This window comes from Cyanistes caeruleus, chromosome 9, assembly GCF_971803275.1.
Source record: "Cyanistes caeruleus chromosome 9, bCyaCae1.hap1.1, whole genome shotgun sequence".
NCBI lineage: Eukaryota > Metazoa > Chordata > Aves > Passeriformes > Paridae > Cyanistes > Cyanistes caeruleus.
Window position 1 is genome coordinate 24,173,828 of NC_141709.1, and position 20,135 is coordinate 24,193,962.

The 20,135-nt window shown below is 44.7% G+C and overlaps 1 protein-coding gene and 1 long non-coding RNA gene across 50 annotated transcripts in view; one reads left to right on the forward strand and one right to left on the reverse strand.

The window, feature by feature from the left end:
• The window catches only part of PTPRF (protein tyrosine phosphatase receptor type F), a 376,832-nt gene that overhangs the window by 279,074 nt on the left and 77,623 nt on the right, over positions 1-20,135 (forward strand). For all 47 annotated transcript variants that reach the window (XM_086902277.1, XM_086902303.1, XM_086902267.1 and 44 more), the window contains one exon: positions 7,571-7,681. In XM_086902277.1, the coding sequence (XP_086758403.1) occupies positions 7,571-7,681 (111 nt within the window). The remainder of the gene's footprint in view (positions 1-7,570; positions 7,682-20,135) is intronic.
• Positions 1-20,135, reverse strand: part of LOC147651685 (uncharacterized) — a 115,556-nt gene that overhangs the window by 6,513 nt on the left and 88,908 nt on the right. Inside the window, exons 2-3 of one of the 3 annotated variants that reach the window (XR_015290499.1) lie at positions 14,569-14,621; positions 14,286-14,471 (exon numbers count right to left, since the gene is read on the reverse strand). The exons of the other annotated variants lie outside the window; for them this stretch is intronic. This is a non-coding gene — a long non-coding RNA (uncharacterized LOC147651685). Of the gene's footprint in view, positions 1-14,285; positions 14,472-14,568; positions 14,622-20,135 lie in introns of those variants that run through there. 3 annotated transcript variants of the gene reach the window in all.

The window sequence follows — 20,135 nt, forward strand, 5'->3', positions numbered from 1 at the left end:
TTTGCATTAAGTTGCCTTTGTAGCAAATCTGGGTCAGGGAAAAAGACTGCAAACCTTATTTTTATATGAATGGGTTTACCTATCTGTCATTCTTCCCTTTGGAAGACTGGAGATTGACAGCTGTGATGCTACAAACTCCTTAAAACTATTTCTTCATCTCCAATTTCTACTGCAAACGCTAAAATGAAGTGACAGATGGAATGCTAAGTCGCCATCCGCTCCGAGCTCCCGGCCGAGCACGCTGAGTGTGCAGCCATCCCAGGGCCTCCCCTCACGCTTTGCTGCACGCCCGTCCTAGCTGATGACATTAGTGACTCAGCACCAGAACCACATGGATACTCCATACGTCCTGCTTGGGAACCGATCGCATCTCTGTGGAAAGAACCATCCATCTCATAAAACATAAGTTTCCCCGCACCCCCACCCCCTTCCCACCCCCGTTTGAGTCCTGATGAGGTATTTTAAGAGTGTTCTTGACATTATTTAAAATATATGTGTCCTGTTTGAATGTCAAAGATGACATTTCTGTAAGAGCAAACAGAAGCCACGTGCTGCTCTCTGGCTTCTCCTAGAGGATTTCTGTCAGCCTGATGCCTTTTATTTAAAACGGAGGTCATTGAATTTCTAAAGATAACGACAGATTAGATGAAAGTGCTTTTATGATGGTGAGGTTGTGTCCATGTAGAAGTGACTGTTCTGCCATGTTCTATACCCAGCTGCACTCTTGTTCCTCATTAAGGTAAGTTTGATGCTTTGGAATCCATTAATTTGGTCTGAAAGGAAGGGTGAACTAATTACTCTTAATGAACCCTTTTGGTAATAATGTTTGGGGGGAAGGGGTGGTTTTGGTTTGATGTCATTGCTGCTGTGACTGTGTTGCTAGGAGTTGTGTGTCTGCAGTTCTTGGGATGGTATCCAAGACGTTTCTGTCAGAGCGGCGGCAAACCCACCTGGATGGAACAGCAGGTGGTTAGACAGAGGATGACCTGAGATATTCTATCATGCACCCCTCCAAACAGGAAGAGATTTTTATCTCTAAACAAACTTATTTGACCTTACCCACACGTATTTGGTCCTTTCTGTCCAAGACATCTCTGGCTTCCCTGAAACAGGAGGAATTCCCATCCGTAATTCTGAATTTCCATCTGTAGGTTCACTCTTTACACCTCAGGGACTGCCTCAGATCGTAATTTAATCTTGAAATCCCTGCTTGTTCATCAGAAAGACACAGAGCTGGCAAATGCCTCTCAGATTAGGCAAGAGCTGGCTTCTTAGGGTGACCCACAGATAGTATCAGCAAATCCATGTTTGAGCGATTTATGCCCCATTTTTATTTTGAAAGTAGAATATAAGATGTTAATTTCCAGAATTTCTCTGCAATTTAACTCACTCAACCTTTTGTGAAACCTGGCTGCATTTTCCTGCTCTGGGCTGTAAGAGAGAGCAGAATGCAGTTGTGTTTCCAGTGGGTGCTGGACTAGATTGGATACACATGAGGAGGTAAACAAATACCATCATCTCAGGTATTATCCCTTTCCAGTCAGGTTTATTTGTTACTTTTCTGTCACCACAGGAAATATCAGAGGTTCCTATACATAAGAGTATTTCTTCCTTGCAGACGTCAGCGTAGCAGAGGTCTGTCTGAATTAACTTTAGATCAGCTCACTTGGGTGTCAGAAGCTGTCTGGGAAGCCAGGTAAACACCCGCACCGACTTCTGTATAGCGCTAGCTAAACCTTTTCCAGTCCCAAGTGAAGTGGTTTAAATATAGCTCCATTATTTCAATGCTATCCTGCAAGCTGGAGCGTAAAGCTATCCAAAGAGATTAGAGGAAGCTAAAAGAATTTTGCTGTCTCTTTTTGAGTATGTGTTTGTACATTTGGTTGTACTTTGTGTATTATAGGATTTTCTTCCCATTTCTTGAGCTTTTCCAGTCACCAAAAGAAAGCGAAAGAAAAACAATTTTAAAATGAGATCTACTTGTAGGAGAAGTGTCAGGGGGAGGCTGGGTGGGATAGTGCCTGGAAATGCTTGTAATGCCATGTTTCTTACTGTCACATTCAGATTGACTCATGTCCCTTTAGAAGCACACAGAGGTGTTACTGTGCTTTTGACAGTGCTGTAGTTTTGCTTCTGAGGCAGAGTCCCCCGAGATTCCCTGTACCTGCTAGTGAGAAATCAGAGCATCCTGAAACTCTCCTGTCTAAGAGGAGGCCCTGCACTGCTGAGAATGTTGGCTCTCCTTTCCTCTGCCTGAGTCCAGCTCCTGGCAGCAGTCAGGTACCATCAGCAGCTGCCCCTGGTGCTCAGGAGAGTGATTTCTCAGCAGTGCTGCCATCCAGAACAGGCCCCTGGTATGCCAATCCCCATCCTCACAGGCATAATAACCATAATGAACACTATCAAAGAAAATACATTTGTAGTTACCTTGTTTTGCATATTTGGCAGTGCCAGTAGCTTGTGGAGACTAGGTACAATCCTCTGTACATCAACATCTGGGAGATGCTGCTGTTATAAATTTCCAAAATTAGGGAATATGGGAAATGCTTATTTTCATTTTTAGTGACTCTCACATGGTCTGGTGTTTTTTTGCAGCTCCCATAGCAAGTGTTTGTTATCTCAGGCAGCAGCCAGGATGTCAGAGTCCAACTCTCCCATTGTCAGGGCTTCACATTGTTTCTTTGTCCACCATATTGACACTTATGAGTCCTTATTTGATCTGGGATTGTCTCTGACCCTGCTGCACAGCTCTCTGGGTTTTATTAGAGAAATTCTCCTTCCCTAGGAGGAAATTTTTAGCAAAAGCAATTGGGACCCACACTTGAGCATTTGTTGAAGAAGGAACTGGCTGAGGAGGGTGCTAAGAATACTGCCGGAGGAAAAATCTGGTAGTTTTTATGTGAAGGTAGTTGATGGGAAGCAGAGGGAAAGAAAAGGGAGATTTTTAGGATAGCTCTAATGCTCCATATGCTCTAATGTGCAGATGGGCTGAATTTACCGCTTTGCTGAGAGGAAGAGCCCTGGTCAGGTAGTTGGGTTCATTATATCTACATATCTAAGTCCTTTTCTTAGATGAGTGCTGTGTCTGCAGCCTGTTTTCTCTGACTCTTGGGTGACTTACAGGAGCATTTAATTCCATGTCTGATTTTATAACTAGGGCAAAAAGTCTGTCCCCTGGTTGTGAGCCCAGAGGACTGAGGCTGTGAATGCCCTGATAGAGAAAAAGAGCTGTTCCCACTGCTGGGGGATGGAGCTCCAACCTGGAGTGATACAGAAAAGCATTGCCTCAGGAGCTGTGGTGTTTGGCTCCATGCGGTGCTCTCTGGGAGAAGAGAGCACAAGCTCCCAATGAGCTACAGAGCAGGATTTCAGAGGGATCAGTTTGTACAGCAGCTCAGAGCCTTTTGTCACCTGGAGAAGAGAGTGACAAGCCCTCCATGGCAGAACAGTACCCAGCAGTGCCAAAAAGCATCCCTTATCAGGATCTGCCTTCCCTATGCTTTCTCTGTGCAGGGCACTTTTTAAATGTTTCTTTTAACTACTGTCACTGCAACTAATGATTCTGCCTGAGCACAAGTATATTTGAATAGATAAGTATCTTGGAAAGCTGCTAACAGGGCTGTTGTATGTGCCCAAGTTAAAGAGCAAAAGAAAAGCTAGGAGAGGAAAGGGAGAGGCTGGCAAGATACCAGCATAGAGTAAAGAGGAATAAAGAATCTAAAGTAAGGAATGCTTGTCAGTCAGCAGAGCTGACTCCTGCCCTCAGCCCTAGAAAACTCTGCCTTGTCACCATTCTCCCTGGCACTGGAGAGCAGCCAGGGGTTTTTCTCAGGAGCTGCCAGCTCTCTGATAAGCTGAGATGTGTTATCAGGAGCAGGTCTGAGGCACAAGCAACACTGACATGACATGGCAGTGTGGTGAGGAATTGTTCCCCTCTTCCTCTGGAGACATGCTGCAGAGGAGCAGCGGGAATTGAGTGGTGCTCAACAGGGACAGGTTTCACTCTGATGTGCACGTGCTGCTGCAGAGCTCCCCAGGCTCCCAAACAAGCTGTTCACTGCTCCTCTTGTATCCATGTCCTGGTGCTAGATGGCCCTCATGCATCCACCGAAGCCCTGCTGTCTGATTGCATGTCAGGACTTGGCCACACAAATGGGAACAAGGCACCTGGCACAGGAGCACTGGGGGAGTCCATGTGAGAAGTCTGCAGTAACATCCTGTGTGAACAAGACCTCACTCAGCAACTTATGCAACATAAATCCCAAAGTAATGAATAAATCAGCCTTCCTAGCCCTGGTTTGCAGAGGCACAGAAGATTATGAGATGTTGACAGGGCTAGGAATAGAAATCAGATCCTTTGTACTTGTCAAGGCAAAGAGTTCACTGCGCTTTTGAGCATCTTTGGATGCAGCTTCCATGAATTTCAGGGGAAGATGCTACTCAGAACTCAGCTCTTAGCTTTCCTGTGCTCTATGTGTCCTGTCCACCCTAGACATGAACCCTCCAACAGATGATGTCTTTCTTTTTCTGGGATCACTGAACTAGAGCTGAGAGCATTTTTTAGGAAGTTTTTTCCCAAGTCTCAGATGCATGTCTGCCTCCAGCTTTCTGGTTCCAGAAATGTCTAAGCTTCTTAGCTTTATTCATAAATCTTTGTACTCTGAGACAGCCTACACTTTCCTGGATCCATTACTTAGTTGTAGGTTGTCCTTCAAGAAAACCCCTACAGCCCCACTGACTGCAATCAGTTTACCATGATCCTGCTGGCTATCAGTTGTGCTGCAAGATCTGTATGTTTGTCTAACGATGATTTATTGCACTACCTATTTTCTTTCTGCTTCATATGAGAGGTTTGTGCTGACTTCCGTCTGCTCTGGGTTCTTGTCTTCCTCCTGACACCCCATAGTTTGAATACTTGTGCCAACCCAGACAAAGCCAGAGTCCCTTGCCCAATGTCCCTGAGCAGTTTGTAGGCAGTTGCTGACATGTTGCATGTTTATAGTATGGTTCTAGAAATTGGTCTGTGTTGACAGGCAATAACAGCATTTCTTTTGAAACTCCCCTCATTTTCTTCATTCTCTTTTTCCCTTTCTGCTATTGAGGCCCCTAAAGATGAAAAATAGTTTGATTGACATTTAAGAGTCATGGTGATCTGAGTATAAAGGGTAAAAAAAATACCAGTGATAGGTATTAAATGGCTAAAACAGTCATATAAAAAGGTCTGTGTTTATGGCAGAATTATCTAGGGATCTTATTTTTTTTCTAGGCAGACACTACTATCACTTGAAGCTGGCTCTGTTTCCAGCCCAGCCAGTTGGGGTTTTTTTTGTTAAGCTTGGGTATATTTTGCAAAAGACAGCTTTTCCCAGATAAGCTTGGTGGGAGCACTTGGAATGAGCTCTGCAGCAAATGCATGCCCAAGGAATGATGAGCAGAAATTACAAAAGGAGGTAATATATGGTGAATTCTGAGAAAATCTTCCTGACAGAGAGCATAACCAGGCAGTGGCATCAATTCCTTGAGGAAGTAGTGAAAGACCTATCACTTGACACATTTAAAATGGGATTGGACACAAGACAAGCACATTTACAACAGGGAGCAATCCTGCCCTGGTCCCCAGGGATGCACGAGGTAACCTAATAGGTCTTTTCCATTTCTAGATTCCCTGATTCTCTGTATCTTGTCAATGCTGGGAAACTTTGTCCTGCTCCACTGCCTATCATGCTGATGCCTGCTTGAAGATACTTTTTCCAGACAGGGTGTAGAAATTCACTGTTGTCCCTGAATTAAGCAGCAGAGCTCTGTAGGCTTCAGCCTGCGGGTGTCCAGAGAGTGCTATGGCCAGGCAAGCTGGCAGATCCTTTTGTTGATAGGTGGAAAGACTTTCTGCAAATGAGCTTTCTCTGTCTAGTTGAAGCCTCATTTCCAGCACTAATGCAACAATAGGGAGGACTCTCTAGATCATTTTTATTATATGGCAGAACCCAGGGAAGTTCATTTTTCCCCATGACATATAGGCTTATGCTACAGTCTCAATTTATCCTTCTAAATAATGTAGGTGGCAGTGCTTGATTCACATTAGTTTTTCTTCTGTTCTGATGATATGAAAAACTGAGTTTGACCTTTGCAGCTTGAACCAGCAAGAAGGGAGAAGGCAATTTCACCAGCTATTCTCAGTGTGGCTCTCAGTGGTCATTTTGAACCGTGGCGGGCAGAAATGAGTTCAGATCGTTACAAGCAAAGGGGTTAACATTTTTTAGTTTGGTATATGGTTTGTGAGCAGAGTTCCCTTCTCGCAGGCAATGCTAACCAGCAGAATCTGAGCACTTGGAGGCACTTAGAAAATTATTCTCACAATGCCTGGAGAAAAGGGGCTGAGCAGCAGCCACTTCAGTGTCTGGCCAGAGGCCACACACTCCTGCAGTGCCAGGTTGCTGTCGTATGCATCCTGCTTCTTTCTTTCTCTGCATCTCCATCTTTTAGTCTGCATGTGGAGCCCAGTTAAGGGAGTCTAGGTGTGACCAATTGTGCAGTCATCTGTGCTGGGCAAGAATTTGGATGGAAAGTCCAGGCTGCCAGGCTGAGTGCTGCTGGACACCAGTGGAATACGCTGAGTAGATGAAAGAAAACCAGCTTAGACTATGGCTCACTTCTACATCATTGGTGCTGTACAGGTTCCCCATGTAGAGTGCTACTCTGTGTGCCCTGACAGTTGCTGCCATTATTTACATGTGCCCCTCATGCATTTGGCACTTTGGGGATGGGGTCAGATCATGTCCCAAGGAATGTGTAGGATGGAATAAGCATCTATTCCTGACCCAAAGGTGGGGGAGCAGGCACTGCTGGGACAAAGGGAGGGTGGCCTTCACACGAGCACCGTGCAGCAATTGGGGTGCATTGCATTGCTGTGTATCTTTCTTGTCTCAGACTAACTTTCTACGGTTTTATATTGTATATGATGAAATCTGAAAAAATACAGAGAGCACTAACATGGAAAAAACTGACGAAAGGCAAAGTGTTTTCTCAAAAAGAGATGTCTTTTTGAAACATCACCAAGGAAGAGTGGTGAGGTGGGAGGGATGGGGCTCTGCCAATTTCTGCAGGAAGCTTGTAATTTGTTGAGTGTTTGCTAGGCATTGTGTGGATCAGATAAGAAACAGCTACAGTTAAGTGTGCTTTGTGCTTGCCTGTTTTGATTCAAGACTTATTAGAGGTCCTTTTATTAGGCAGGACTCCCATACGAAGCTGTAATTAATATGTGTGTATGTGTATGTTTTCTTCTTTTATTAAAGCAAAAAAATAGAAGTGGTTGGGATGGTTAGAAACAAATCAATAATTGGTTCCCTGCACATTAGAAAAATAACAATAATCAATTTCACAAGTTTCTAACAGCAGACTGGGTACCTTTGGCTGCATGCTGGTACCTTGTGGGTCCAGGGAACATCATGAAATATTTATCCAGGAAGATACCTTAAAAGTGTGGGGCATGGCCTTCCTTTTCAGAGGCTGTTGGTTTGATTACCAGATTTGCCATAACCTGAATTGTCTGTTTCATCTTGTTTGTGTACAGGAGCTCTGCAAATAGAGAACAGTGAGGAGTCAGACCAAGGCAAATATGAGTGTGTTGCAACCAACAGCGCAGGAACCCGCTACTCTGCCCCAGCCAACCTTTATGTCCGAGGTAAGAGCAGCTTCTACCCAAGGAGGTCACTCTCCTCCTTCCCAAAATCTCCATGGTTTTCAGTGGAAGGAGAACATTCCTTGCCTTAGTGCCCTGATTACAGTGTGGATTGTGTGATGGGGCCTTTTGTTCAAAAACCAGCAAGTTAAGTTCAATGATATCTTTGATCAACGTTGTGTTTGACTCACAAAGCAAATCTGTTTTTGCTGTTTATGTGGTGTTATGTAAAATACTGAAACATGAGCAGAATGGGAATTCCTTTCTCTCTTGAGTTCCTTAACTTCTGTGTCATAGTTATCTTGATTGGGATCAAGAAGTGCTTAATCATTTCAGTATAAAGTAACCTTTGGTGGCATAGTGTAAAACTGGTCATGCTCTGATCAGCCAGAGATGCTCAGCCATACTGAACCAATATTTAGGCCTCTGCTTTGGAATGTGTACCTTTAAAAACTGCACAGCTTTTTGGAGTTGTCCTAATCCATCTTACATGCATCAATGATTGAACCTCTGGGTATTAATGGCTCACACTGGGAACCTGCTGGAAATTAGCCACAATTCATGTAAAGCAATTTTTCTAATGGTTATGCTATGTTGCCAATTTAAAACTGTTTTCAGTGTACCAAAATAACTAGGTTTTATATTAGGATAGTCTCCTGGCAGTTTTGTTGCTCTACATTGAAGGTGTTTGAATTAGCTTGGAGAGAAGCAAGTGCTAAATTCCTTGTATACTTTCTGTTAATTTCAACAAGAAAAAAAATGTGCTGTTTTATATGAAACTTTATAGAACCAGAGTCATTGTTCAGGAGCCCCTGGGAAATGTAGTTACAGGTTTTCCCAAGAAAAGAAAGAACATTCTTGTGCTGGTGCTTATTAGGAAGTTAGAACCAGGTTTTATTTCCATATAGTAAATCAACAGACTAATAATAAAATCTCATATTCCTTTCTTCCTTCCTCTGATTTAAAGAAAGAAAATACAATCTTAAGGTTCTATATGCATTGGTTAGTATGGAAAGTGGACATGAGAATGGTTAAGTCTTCTCATGCTGTGTGTTTGCTTCTGGGGGTGGCTTCTGGCATTGTTTTTGTTGCTTATTACGGGGGACTGCTTTCTTATTTTGCAGCCTAATTTGGATTATAAGAGTCTATGGAAGACTGAAGTATCCAATTAAGCATATTCAGAAGATGAAGCTGTATCTATGCAGTGGAATCACTCATTTCACTCTCAGAATATATTTATGGATGATTTTAAATTCCCTGTATTTTTGCAATTTCATTTTTCAGGCAAGCTGTACTAAAACTCATCCCAGACTGACCCTTTGCTCTCTGAGAGAAAGGATTCTAGTTACCAGGTTGGCTGTTCTTGCATAGGTTTGTGTGGATATCCAGCTGTATTACTGCAGTATTTGGGATGCTTTTGCTTCCTGTGACATGCTCAGACTGTCAATGTTCTATTTTCTATAGACATGTGGCTGAAAAAGGCACAAAAGCTTCAAGAGGTAGAAATGCCTCTTCTTAACAACTTTTCGATTTCTTACTAATGAACGCTCTTTGTTTAGCAAATGAATCCCAGAGGACTGAGGAGTGTACTGGATGTTACACTTGGCTTGTGCTCAGCAAGGTTCATCTGTCCTGTGGGACTAAGCATGGGCTGTGGGCAGTCTGCACATGTGAGGGGATCCTCATGTTCACCGACAAAAGCATGTTCTTTGACATACGTTTTGCTATTAACTGTCACTTTTTTACACATACATGTTTGGAACAAGCCTTTTTCTTGCGCATAATCTTTACAATGTGAATCTCCTAACTTATGTGATCCTGATAAAGTCCATCTGTATATTTAAGACAAGGCACCCCATAAATTATGATGATGTTATCAGATGATATCTCCTGTGTATACTAGGTCCTAGATGGTATTTTTGCTTACAGTTTCTGATAGCAAATGTTCTATAAAAAAAAAAGTCTTATTGTTACTACACTAGTTAAAGACTTTGAAAAGTTACTCAAACTGAGAACAGTATTTTATTTCTTTTGTGCAAAGAAAAAAAATAGAAATGTCTTACTTTCTCAGGTCTGAGATGCAGGATAGAAATCCCTGATTTTTTCTTTTTGTGATAGTCCTACAGTATTGTCATTAGTGACTTGCAGTAGGATCTTTAAAAAGTGCCTGCATGTTTACTAGAGAGGACATGAATTAATGCTAAATTAAAGTGGAAATTAAGTCTGTGGGCTACACCACCACTGCTTGGTGGTTTTATAGTGATTGACCTCATTGTAGTCAATACCCAAGCAGTTGTCCACTTCCTCAGGAAGCATGGCTGAGTGCTGAGCAGCAGCACTAATTTCCAGTCTGTGTAGTTCTTGGGACTGCTTTGCCTGCTCTCATTTACAGCCTATTGCTTTTCTAATAGTTCAAATGTTTGTTTGTCTCTTGACTCTTGGGATTTATGTTTTTGATCATATTCTCTCCCCTTTCCTAGCCTCCCAGGTAATCCTGTGTGAGTGGGCTCTGTTAGAAAGCACAGGCTCATTAGCATCTTTATACTTTTCATGCTAACAAAGGAAGAGACTGGGTGCTGAGAAGGAGTATCCGGGCACTGCTCAGGGCTTTCTATATCAATGGAAAAACAGGAGGAAGAAGGAGCAGGCTACACCAGTGTCTTGTCTCTGTGAATCCTTTAGAGCCAGCACTTCTGCACAGATGGACTTCATTAAAAGTTAAAACATTTCCACACCAGGGATTTGTAAAGGAAAATGGATGCATTTTCCTTGGAGCTATTATTTTCATCTTACTAAGTGTGCTAGAAAGCAACCCTCATAAGCCTTCTGCTTCTGGACTGATGGGTCTATCTGGCTGCTGCTGCTGAGCTGGGATGGGGCTGGGAGCAGCAACTGGGAGCTGACTGCCTCCCACTGCTCCATGGTGGCACAAAACATCCAGACCATCAGAGGAGCAAGAACAGGGTGAAAGGAAGAGCAGGGAGTGTGCCAGGGCAAGGTGGCTATTTGAACCATAGCAGGGATTTTGAAGAGAGCACTTCAGCATATTCCTATCCTGCCCTTTAACCACAAGCGAGTTTGCCAGTGCTGGTCTGGATGTTAACCTTACCACCGTGAAGTAACACTCATCCCTTTGTGGTCCATGGTTACATCTACCACAATATACTGTAACAATGATTAGATTTGGGACTTGATGGTGCTACAGGGAGAAGGGAAGGGAATAGAAACATGGAAGATGTGATTCCTCTAATCCAGAGAGTTTACTGTCTAACTTAGCAGCAAAAGATCCAAGACGTTGATTCAAGACATTTAAGAAATTCATTTAAGAGTAGAAGGTAGATTTGACCTAGTATGGGGGAAAAAAAAAAAGGTCCTGTCATTTTGTCATGCTCACTGGGAGTATAGTGTAATTGCACTGATTCACCTATGCTACTAGGTTTTTAGGAACACATTTCATTTTTCATTTGCCTACAGCTTCAGGGCCATCTGCACAAAGAGAAGGATTTTCAGTCACAAGTCTTGTCCTACGAAGTGCCTGTGAAGGTGGTAGCCTGTGTGGGGCACCCCACAATAAGTGCATTGTCACGTTCCTCTTTCCTTGTATGAAGGGATTTTCTGCCCTTGGCTTTCTCTACACATGAAGCAGATGAGTTGGAAGACTGTACATAAGAATACACTGTGGGGTTCACTAGAAGTGTTCCCCAGTGCTGCTTACAGCAGTGAGCAATGCCATTGCTATTAGACTACTACTTACAGGAGCCCTGGCTGCATATTTGACATCAGTTGAGAAATCTGCTGCCCAGTTTTCTTAAGTGCTGCTTTTCAGGCCTTCGAGGCATGGCCCAGTGGGGCAAGTGCAGTAAGTTCTCTAGCCCAAAAACGCTACACTTACTGCAGAGAAGGAGCTGCACAGCTACTTAAAAAAAAAAAAAAAAAAAAAAGCTATTTAAAACTGAATTATCTGCTTTGTCCCCAAATTACAAACTAGTAAATCAGACTGCAGTAAATAGAAATTGTATTACTGAGAAAATCTGTGCTTTCTTGACCTGCTTTTTGAAAGGCCAGACTAGTATTTCATTTGGCAGCAGGGAACCCTGCTTGGAGTCTGAAATTTTATTTGCCAAATTTCACCAAGGAGCCATCACCCAAAATGAAATTCGGATTGCTGTTCTGTCCCTAGCAGCAATTCTCTGGCCTCTGCAGAGTTTTACCCTTGAGAACTTGGCAGTAGCTTAGGCTCAGACACGGAGGGAGCTCACTGAAATGGCTACTTGTGGCTATATGATACTTACTGCAGCAGGGACCTTGTGTAAATAATAATAATTCTGAATGACTGACACGGGCCTGGAGCAAGAAGACTTGACGCCTTTAAAAAGAACATTTTCTGCTTATGTAATATTAAAGCAGCTAAAATAGCAACAGCAGTCAAAGCTCAAGGCTACTGCCAAGAGAAGAGCAAAAGCTGAGGACAGTGGTTGAACAGTCAGCAACCAAAACAGGAGATGTCTGAAAAAATGGCTAAATAACAAGGGAATACATTTGTTTACAGCCCAGCTGTATATGCACACTTCTGGCAATGTGCTCCGTTAAGCCTGCCTCTCCTCAGGGTTGATGAGGGTGACAGTACTTGACCAGAGAGGGGCACTGCCAGTGCTTGAGGGCCTGGCAGTGATTACAGGCAAGCAGAGACTGGAGAGACTTGTGAGGGAGATGCCTGGATGACAGGAAACACGAACCAGCAGTTGAATCAGAGCGGCTGACCCTGCCTGCTGCTCCGGACAGCCGTCTGCCCCGGACCATCAGAAGAAGCAAGGGCAGGCTGCGGTGGAGGCCGCAGAGCGCAGCCCTCGGCTGCTGCTCCGTGGCTGAGGAGGCCGCGGGTCTGAGGGGCCACGACACCCCTGTGCACAGTCCTGGCCTCGGGATAACGCTGCGGTACTGCAGCGCAGCAGGGACCGGTGACACCGCTGAAGGAAGTGCCCTCCTTTTTATGGAGTTCCAGTGCTTTTAATTTCATCTCCTCTGCCCCCGGGTGCTTGTGCACACTGAAGCTGTAGCCGTGCTGCTGAGACCCACATAAGGGCAGCTGTAGTGTAGGCAGGTGCTGGTTGTGAGCAGGCACATACCGGCACTGTGGCTCGTGCTCGATGTCACTGAGCATCCTCACACTGGAGCTGCCCAGCTTCAGAGCCAGAAAAACATATGGAAGCTTCTTCCAAGTTTTCTCCTCCCCAGATATTACTATGAGTATTTTCATTGTGTTTTCTCCTGGCAAGGAAGCGTGTTCACCGTCAGAGCATTCTGCTATGCTGTAATACTTGCAGTGATCATGGTTTAATAAATAATAGTTCCTTGTCCTTCAGCTAGCACATTCCATCTAAAGATTCCAATGTCCTTTATAGAACTCAACTAAATAAGCTTAATAATTTTATTCTTTGCAAAGTCCTTTGATGGTTCAAAGTGCATTGCAAGGCTCAAGTCTTATTATTTGTAAAATGACCTTTATGGAAAATAGAAGGAGAGTGACTAGTGGCTTAGTGTATGATAATGCAACACAGAAATGTACTTCAAAACCTCTTTCCCCCTCCTCCCCACCTGACCTGAACAGACATCTGTGGAACAATTAGGCTTGCATATCTGTGCCAACTAAATGTCCATTTCCTCCCCTTCAATATCCACTTGCACAAAGGACTAAGAAATACATCTCTGGTGCTCTGAGATTTTCTGCTCATAATTAAATTCATGCATGCATGTGTGTGCACTATGAATGGGAAAGGATGGTTGGGCACCCTGAGCATCCTGTCTGTCTCTCTAGGATGGAATATACTCATCACTGTGGCATGAGAACATTGTTCATCGGATATAATGGAAGGTTGTCTTATTTTCATGTAATCTGGCGTAAAAAAGACAATCTGTCCTTTTGTTCCTCTATACCACTAAAAGCTGTAAAGGAGAAAATTTGATTTATGTGGAATCCTTGAGACACAAGATGTGCTTTTGGAGATAACCAGGAACAGGTTCAACCCCCTCTAGGTTTTTGCTAACCTCTCTGTCTATTGGATTCCAAAGTGTCTTGGTTGGCCTTTATATTAATGCCTTGCATAGTACCCAGAGGGTTTTTACACAGGACAGATGCTGGTAGTTCCCAGTAGAATTGTAAAACCAGTTGGGATAATGAACTTTCTTGATGCTTTCAGGGTAGTATTAGCTTCCCACTTTGAAAAGCTTTGGAAATATGTTCCTTTGTTTGAGCTAGCAATCTAAGCTCTTAGACCTGTGCATTCATATCCTGGTCACAGCCCCTGCCTTGTTTCAGGTAGCTAATGACCAAGACTATTCAAAAGCAGATCCCCCCATAAATCCGAATTCATTCTTTTTGCAGCAAGCAGCTGTGGTTAGAGTATTGCTGCTGCTGCACAGACAAGTACATCTGTGGCAGAGTAAAAGCCAAATTCAATTGGCACAGGAATTTCTGCCTGTAGAGCACGAGAGCCGTCTGACAGTCACGACTGGCAGACGTGTCTGATGCAGACATGTATCTGATACAGCCTTGCTCTTTGCTTCTTTGCTGTTTCAGCTTGGATCTCAAATGGAGCCCCATTTTTACCTTCCAGAGTTTGCTGTCCTCTGATGACTTTTCTGCTGTGACTTGACTTGCACTTAGACTGGCATGTTCAGCTTAGTGCCAGGCAGCTCAGGTTCACGAGAACGCAGGAGCCTGCCTAGTGAGCCATGGTGTTCTGCACAGGGGATACTCTGGCTAACCCCAGGCTTAAATCCTCTGCCTCTGTCCCTGCATGGTGGGGAGGCAGTTGTTATTTACCATAGCTGCTCAGTCATTTGTTCATTGTAAAAAAGCAGAAAAAACATTGATAAAACATGCTTTTTACCTTAGGAGTGACCTGGATAGGTAACTGGAGATAAGGGACCATGTGAATGGAACCTGTAAGAAGACGAAACTTTGAATTTACCATTTATGAGGTTTATGTCAGATAAAGCAGCAGCTGTTTAAGCCTTAACTAAGGGAAGAGCAGAGAGAACTTTCTGCCGAGGTGTTCCCTCTTGCTTTACAGCTGTTCTAAAATAGCCTGCTACTGGTTTTTATTGCTTATAAGCCACTAATATAAAATGAGATTAAGAGATAATCCAGCAATTAATGACAAATAGCAGGTCCTAAACTTGTTCATGTTTGACAAACCAGAAAGTAATCTGTTTGAATTAGTGTGTTTCACATGTGTCTCCTCACCTTTCCAGCTCTAATCTGAAGTGTCAACACCCGTGGAAAGCCACTGCTGGAGCCTACTCCTCTCTATGCCCACTGATGTAGTGTGATCCCTGCCAGATTCCCCAAAACAAAGCTGCTGGCTATCCCCCTGCTGGAGCAGCACCCCTCACCTTGCCCACAGGCTGGCCAAGTGGCACCACAGTGAGTCCCCTTGGTATGGCCAGGGTCCATTAGTCCCTCCCAAGGGCAGGGGTTGGCTCTGGAGACTTCAGCAACAAGGACAGGTATTCCTGTAGCTGTTCCAGCATCATCCCTCTGTCTCACACCCTTCACCAGCTTCTTGCCCTTCAGTCTCACAGTCCCAGTGAGTGGGTTCAGTAGGTTGGCCCATTACTGGCGGCACTTGGAGTTTGTGTTGCCCTGTTGCAATGTTAGTGCTGCTTTCCAGAAATGCAGCCTTCCACAAGCACACCTGGTTTGCCAGAAGCACTGTCCTTCCTGAGCAAGGGCAAGAAACAAATCCTCTCTGTTGGGAAGAGCTGAGCAGAAGGCAGGAGCCCCTCATTGTCTGCTGAAGCCATGCAGATGTGATATGCTCCATTAGATAAGGAAACAAAGTGCTGGCTTGGGAACAGCAATAAAGAGGTTCCCTCCCATCACAGGGTCTCACAGGATCAAATGAGCCTTATGCTAAGATTTTGTAGACCAAGAGATAAATCCCCTTTTTAAAGCAGGACAGAGGAAATTTGGACTTAAAGCTTAGGACTGTTTGTTTTAAAGATGTCTTGGTGGGGCTCCTCTCTGGGTATGGCCCTCACTTATGGGCCAGTTAACCTCTGAATTGGCTGGTTCAAGTTCCCTGGTATCACTACAGTTTTTAAAAAATGTAAATAAATGCTTTACTGTTCTCTAGCAAGCTCCATTACACTCCATAGGCCACTGTGGTAGCTGTTATTGGTAGCTTGTTGCCTTGCCTGTACTGTGTCAAGTGTTGGGTAAAATCCTGCCCTCTGATTGCTGGAAATGGCTTACTGTACTGTTGCACTGTATAATGCCACATGCTGTTCTCTAATTTGCAGTGTTTCTGCTGGAAAGCAAATTCCTTCCCCCACCTTCTCCTTCCCCCATCAAAAATGTGACTCATAAGCAGTCTTTAACTATCAAATCCATTTGTGTATTCTCTCAGCGAGGGTTCGATTACAGCTGGTATGCCACAGATCTGTAGCTGCAGTGAGGTCACTCCTGCTAGAGAAATAAGATCTCCTTTGTCTATAAGGAAAATGCAACTAACCTTCTGCTGTCTCTCCCGCAGGAACAAAAACTGGGACCTGCTCAATTCTCTGGGTGTTTTTGTCCTTCTGATTTCTTGTCCATCTCTCACTCGCAGCACAATGTACCAAATAAGGCTCTTAAAACTGAGCCCAGCTGAGACTGCGCATGTCTGTCACTTGCCTAATACCTCTCTGCTGCATTTAGCTCTTTGTTTGGAGAGGGGAAACAGCTCTTCATGGTAGAAGACTTTTCAAATCACCACTTGGAGCATTTCTTTCATACTTTATAAAATTTGGATTTACCTATATGGTCTTCCCAGTGTGTGGTCAATGGGTTTAAAGTGCCTTTGCCATCATCTCTGTAGCTGGAGTGGGTGTATGGGAGCACATGTGTGATGGCTGGAGTCCTTTGCTCTGTGTGTGTGTTCTGCACTTGTAAACATGTCTGTGTGTCCAGCAAATGGCCCAGAGCGGGGCCGTCCCTGAAGCACCCTCCATGTGGGGATGTGTGGGATGGGCAGTCCCCTCTGCCCTGACTCCAGGGTCAGGGAGTGGGTCGGGGAGGCAGAGGGGCCAGCCCTGCTCTGGGCCAGAGCAGTGTGAGTGTGGCCTCTCTTGTCCCTGCCGTGGAGTGGTGTGTACATGGTGGGAAGTCATGGCTGACCTCTGTAGTCTTGTCTTGTCGTTTCAGTGGTGTGCAGACAGATGAAGCTTGGCCTGTTTTTACTCTCTGTGTTTTTCCTTGTCTTTTTTTATTCCCTCCTCATCTTCATCGCACTCTGCCATCAAACAAAACAAACTTTCATCTCTCAGATCAGCGAGAAGGTTGGTCCTTTTCACTTCTTATCCATCTACAGTACGCCACGTCAGATGGGACTTTTCCAGTAGGGAGAGGAGAGCCATCCCCAAAAGGGAAGGGGGCCCTGCAGACTGGCTCCTTTCCAGGCACAGCCACAGTGTGCCTGGTGAAATCTGCTTACTGTTTGCTGTGACTCTGGTGATGGCATTGATACTTTGCTGCATGCCTTTGTTGCTTGAGATTTGAAGTGCACAGATGTTTTGCATGCAAATTCCAGTCAGGGCAGTTTTGTCAAAGGCAGGGTAGGAAGAAGTGCATGCTGCTCTGTGTGGAGTCCTTCTCTAACCCTTTATTTGTGCTAGTATAATGCCTCTAAACTGCAGCTGCTTTCTAGCTGGAGATCAAGAACAGCCTTTGGAAGCAGAGACAAAATGATCGGTCCTCTCACAAGCTGCTAGGGAGAGTGGGTTCCTTAATTCCTCCTGAAGCTTTAAAAGTTTTGACTTGAGAGGCAAAAAGCTTACTTTCGATCTCAGCTGGAGGAGAACCCAGAATGCTGCCCTCCCTTTCCAGGAGGCAGCAGGGGCAGCTGGCTGAGATCCAGATCCCTTGTGCTGAGGCAATTTCCCTGCTCCTCAGCAGTCCCTGCACAGGGGTGGCCCATTTTCCATGCTCTGTCCATGCTCAGACAAGAGTCCTTTGCACAAGCAGGTCTGCCTCTCCTTCCTTCTCTGGGGCTGGCAGAAGAGCAGGGAGCTCTGGCAGCGGCCCCAGCCGTACCAGAGGTGGCTTAGGGAGGTCCATGGTAACATGCACAGGAGCTCGTAGCCACTCAGCAAAACCTGACTGGTGCTTTGCTCTGCTCTGTCCTGCTGCTCTCACAGAGCCAGAGGTGAATAAAGGACAGTAGTGAAAGGCAACTCCAGCCTTTAAATTAAATCTAGCTCCAGACCTAGCTCGAGGCACTCATGATTTCATGCTGAGGAAAGCTGGTGTTTCTGGCAGAAGTCTGGGTTTAATTTCCAGAGATGATTCCTTCACTGAACAGGTTCTGTGGGGGTCTGTCCTTCCACACATGCTAGAGGTGAGGGATGCTCACACTGCTCCCCAGGTGGCATGAGGAAGAGACCCTGACTTGTCTCCCACAAACCATCAGGCAGATGGATGAATTATGATCATCACTGGAACAAGTTTTAACAAATTGTCATAGCGGTTGTTCCAGTACACTGAGTTCGATCCCATTTCTCTCCCTGGAACATGCTCTCATTTAGATTGTACTGAGGAACGGGACCTTTGTTGTTTACCTTCTAAAAATAGATTTTGTGGAGGATAAAATTACCTCAGCCCAAGACAATGATGAAAAATGAGAACAAGGAAGAAAAGAGAAGAAATCAAACCCAAGGCCCAAAGCCTTCCAGATTTCAGTGAATTTGGAGCACTGCTGTGATGGCTGAGATGCCTCTGGAGACTAAACCTTTGACAGGGCACTTAAATGTTTTGGCCACATGGTTTAGCTGAAGGGAGGCAGCTGAGAATGGATATAAGCCAGCAGGAATGAAGAATTTCTCATTCTTTGTGTCGACCCTTCCTTCCCACTCCACCAAAAATACCTACATATACAAATATTTAATGTGAAGCCAGAAATTAGTTTCTAAATATTCCATTGGGATTTGCCATGCTTATAATTTGTTTGGCACTGATAATTACATCGTACATTTTTCCAGCTTTACTTAAAACTCTGTACTGCTAACCCATGCATTTAATTATTGCTCTGTGACTGCTACAAGGTTATTTATTAACAAGTTATTTTATCTTGATACAGTGGATCTTTTCTCTTATTCCCCTCCTTAATGTTGTGTTATTTTCATCAGAGAAATTTCTGGGAGCGAATGCAAATTGCAGAGCTCCACAATCTTGCTCTCCCTTACTTTGCTATTAGTATGTCAGTATGCTGAATGCTGATGTGTCTCCAGTGCTGCACCACTGTAATGATATATCCTCTTTTATATGTGGTTGTCAGCACAAATAATTAGACCTAAAAGTTATAGCTGAAATATAATCCAAAAATGGCAAGGCCCTGTTTTGGAAATTGTCTATAAAATGTCAGCACTCAAGGATACATTGGGAGCATAAATAGTACAGCATTGTTTGAGCACAAGATTAGACTGTAAATGCATTTTTTCTGGTTCCAATTTTTCCTCTCCTTCTGTTGGTTCTGTCAATAGGTTGTGAGACTTCAGCAACTGCCTTTCTGTTTGAAGTCCTTTTGTAAAGTGATAGCATTGGGGAGAGATGAAAGGTGCCTGCACATGAGTAAACCATGCAGACCAATGATTGTATTTGAGGATAGCTCCTAAATTCAGTCCTTCTTGACTTGGAGGAGGTGGTTCCTGAGGAGGGCAGGAGTTTTGGCAGGTTACCGGTCTGGCGAGGGCAAGAACATAATCTGTGCACCAGGGATCCTTCAGCCTGCCTGGCTCAAGTAATGAAGTTGGAGAGTCTCATGCTCTCAAAGATGTGCTCCTGCATCACACACTTCTGCTCCTCCCAGCTGGGAGGTTAGAGCAGAGCCCCCCGACCTTGCCTCGTCTGTGCTGGGACCGGGGTGGAGCAGCAGAACAGGCAGTTCTCGTTCTCATTCAGAGCAAAAAGGACTTCAGCTTGAATTCAGGGACTTCAGGCTGTTGTTCCCTCATGCCTTCAAAGGACAAGCAAAGGGGAGAGGATACCAAGACACTGATGCAGGACCTGAGCAGCTGGCGTTGGCTCAGAGAGGAGCAGAGAAACGTGCAGAGCTCATGGTGATGCTCTCCATCACCATGGGGCAGCAGTCAGTGAGCCTGCCATGGGGAGCCCGGAAGGGGAAAGATGAGGCCCAGAATTAGATGCCAGCATGGTTCAAAGGAAACCCCAAAGCAGGAGCAGGCAAGTAGAGGTGCCTGGATCTCTGCAGACCAGAGGGAGGGGTATTAGCATTGACATCTGCTAAGCTGTACTGTGGCCAAGGCAGCCAGCAGGAAAATTGGGAAATTTGGTTTCCCCTTTCCTACCAGCACTGCACGACTTTGGAAGCCTGGGCAGTCCTCCTGGCACTGTTGTGTTTCTAGCAGAGCCTCACTGGATGCCAGCAGTGTCTCAGCACATGAGAGGGACTAACAGCAC